Source organism: Temnothorax curvispinosus, unplaced genomic scaffold (assembly GCF_003070985.1).
Source record: "Temnothorax curvispinosus isolate PA1 unplaced genomic scaffold, ASM307098v1 QBEX01014663.1, whole genome shotgun sequence".
Taxonomy (NCBI): Eukaryota; Metazoa; Arthropoda; class Insecta; order Hymenoptera; family Formicidae; genus Temnothorax; species Temnothorax curvispinosus.
The window spans coordinates 1-1,913 of NW_020224443.1; the positions used below are offsets into that span (position 1 = coordinate 1).

The 1,913-nt window shown below is 29.5% G+C and overlaps 1 protein-coding gene across 1 annotated transcript; it reads right to left on the reverse strand.

The window, feature by feature from the left end:
• Window positions 1-3: 3 nt before the first annotated feature.
• Window positions 4-1,084, reverse strand: LOC112464874 (putative acyl-activating enzyme 19; the record flags this gene model as incomplete). Its single annotated transcript, XM_025032130.1, has 3 exons — window positions 900-1,084; window positions 358-584; window positions 4-30 (listed from the first exon to the last, which is right to left on the reverse strand). Coding segments are annotated over exons 1-3 (378 nt in total), but the record flags the coding sequence as incomplete, so codon positions are not given.
• Window positions 1,085-1,913: the final 829 nt, after the last annotated feature.

The window sequence follows — 1,913 nt, forward strand, 5'->3', positions numbered from 1 at the left end:
CAACGATGGCACAAGGACTAAGCGTTGTATCTGAAACATAGATAATTTTTTTTGTCATAAATTAAGTTATATCACATGCACACGATTCATGTGATTTACCCGTTACATTAGACAACAGATGGCAGAAGATTTCATAAAATTGTAAATTAGCTAGAGTTTACCGAAAACTTTTTGATCAGTATTTATTCAGTTCATTTTCAAACTGTTGTTGCAACTGTTGTTGTTTTTTACTAATTGCATTATGTTAAAATTATAGCCACCAAATATATTTTTATGCCATTAATTATATAAAAAAAAAAAAAAAAAAAAATAGTAGTGGTAACTTAACTTGTCAACAATAAATTAGTGAGTTTTTACCTGATGTTCTTCTAAAAGCGGTATAAACTTTTCCGGATCTTTAGTCACGCTTTTCGGGACAATTACTAGGGTACGGCTTTGTAAAAGAGGTCCCCAAATTTCGGGAACACTATCGACGAAAGTAAGGGAAGTTTTAAAAACACATCGTTTTTCATCATCAGCGTATGGAAGTTCCCTCCATTGCCATTGTAGACGATTCAATAGAGTAGCATGCGGTATAAGCACACCTTTAAGAAGATAAATGTGTATATTACAAACAATTATGCTCTTCCAGATTCTTGCTTTTTTACAAACTATAAATTCACAATTTGCTACTTTTGTCTTATATTTTTCTATAATTTAAATGAGGGTTAATATCCTTTTACAGAAACACAGTTCTTATTTGCCACGTATGAACATGATATTGTAAAAATATACTGTTACGACATTTAGTAACAAATAACGTCAATTTATAATGAATAAAACGAGTATGCACGCGTTAAATTGTATTCTTTACATTGTATTATATAATTAGTATCTATAATAAAATGTGGTATTATTACCTTTGGGAATTCCTGTACTTCCGGAAGTATAAAGAACAATAGCGAGTTGATTCAAGCTCTCTTTAGTTTGTAATGCATCTTCTTGTTCTTGTTTAGCTTGCTCCAAAAGTTGTTCATACGTCATGACTAAAGCTCCCTCATAGATTGATAAATCCGCTAAAAGCAGAATCGAATTTTGAGTTAATTGTTCATATTGAAGGAATAAATAGAAGCGGAGAAAATATCAATTATATATTATTTTCAATTATGTCCAATGAAAATGAAGGTTTTTTCGCACATATTTATAGCTGAAAGAATAAAAAATCTCAAGGTTCTTTTGCGCATATTTATACAACTGAAGGAATAATAAAATTTATCCGCGTTCTGCAAATTGTTTTGAAATAATCCATCATTCGCTTTCAAAGTAATGCTGTTAATCCTCTGGGTAAAAACTAATCATCATAATAGATCTATATATATTGCGAAAACTGCGCGAGAAATCACATAAGTGTGGTAAGAAAGAATTATGACGTAGATATCTCACAATTATTCAATCCTTTATCCGCTTCACCCACATATTGTACATTAGTAGCGAACGCGTAGGTTTGATAGCATCGTTTTGACGTCATTAAGCTGGCACAGTCATTTTAGCATAATTGAATTTATAAAATTTGGCTTCTGGAAGTATGCTTTACTAAATTTCAAAAAAATATTTGTTTAAACTGAAAAAATGTTATTGTCATATGTATTTGTATGGAGTCTATATAACTGTGTAATTATAATTGAAAAATATAGTACAATAGTTGAAAAATGTTGTTTCTGTGACTATATTTTTATAGTATTCAGTACTACTTTAGTTCCTATTACTTTGTAAAACTAGTTGCAAGTACTTAAATTTCAAAGTTGTCAAATTATAGTTGCCACAACTATTTCGTTTTTTCTCAGTGTATATATTATATCTTACTATGTATATCATATTTTTTATATGTCGTATATATCACATATATCACTACACTCGCTATTTTTTGCTAATTA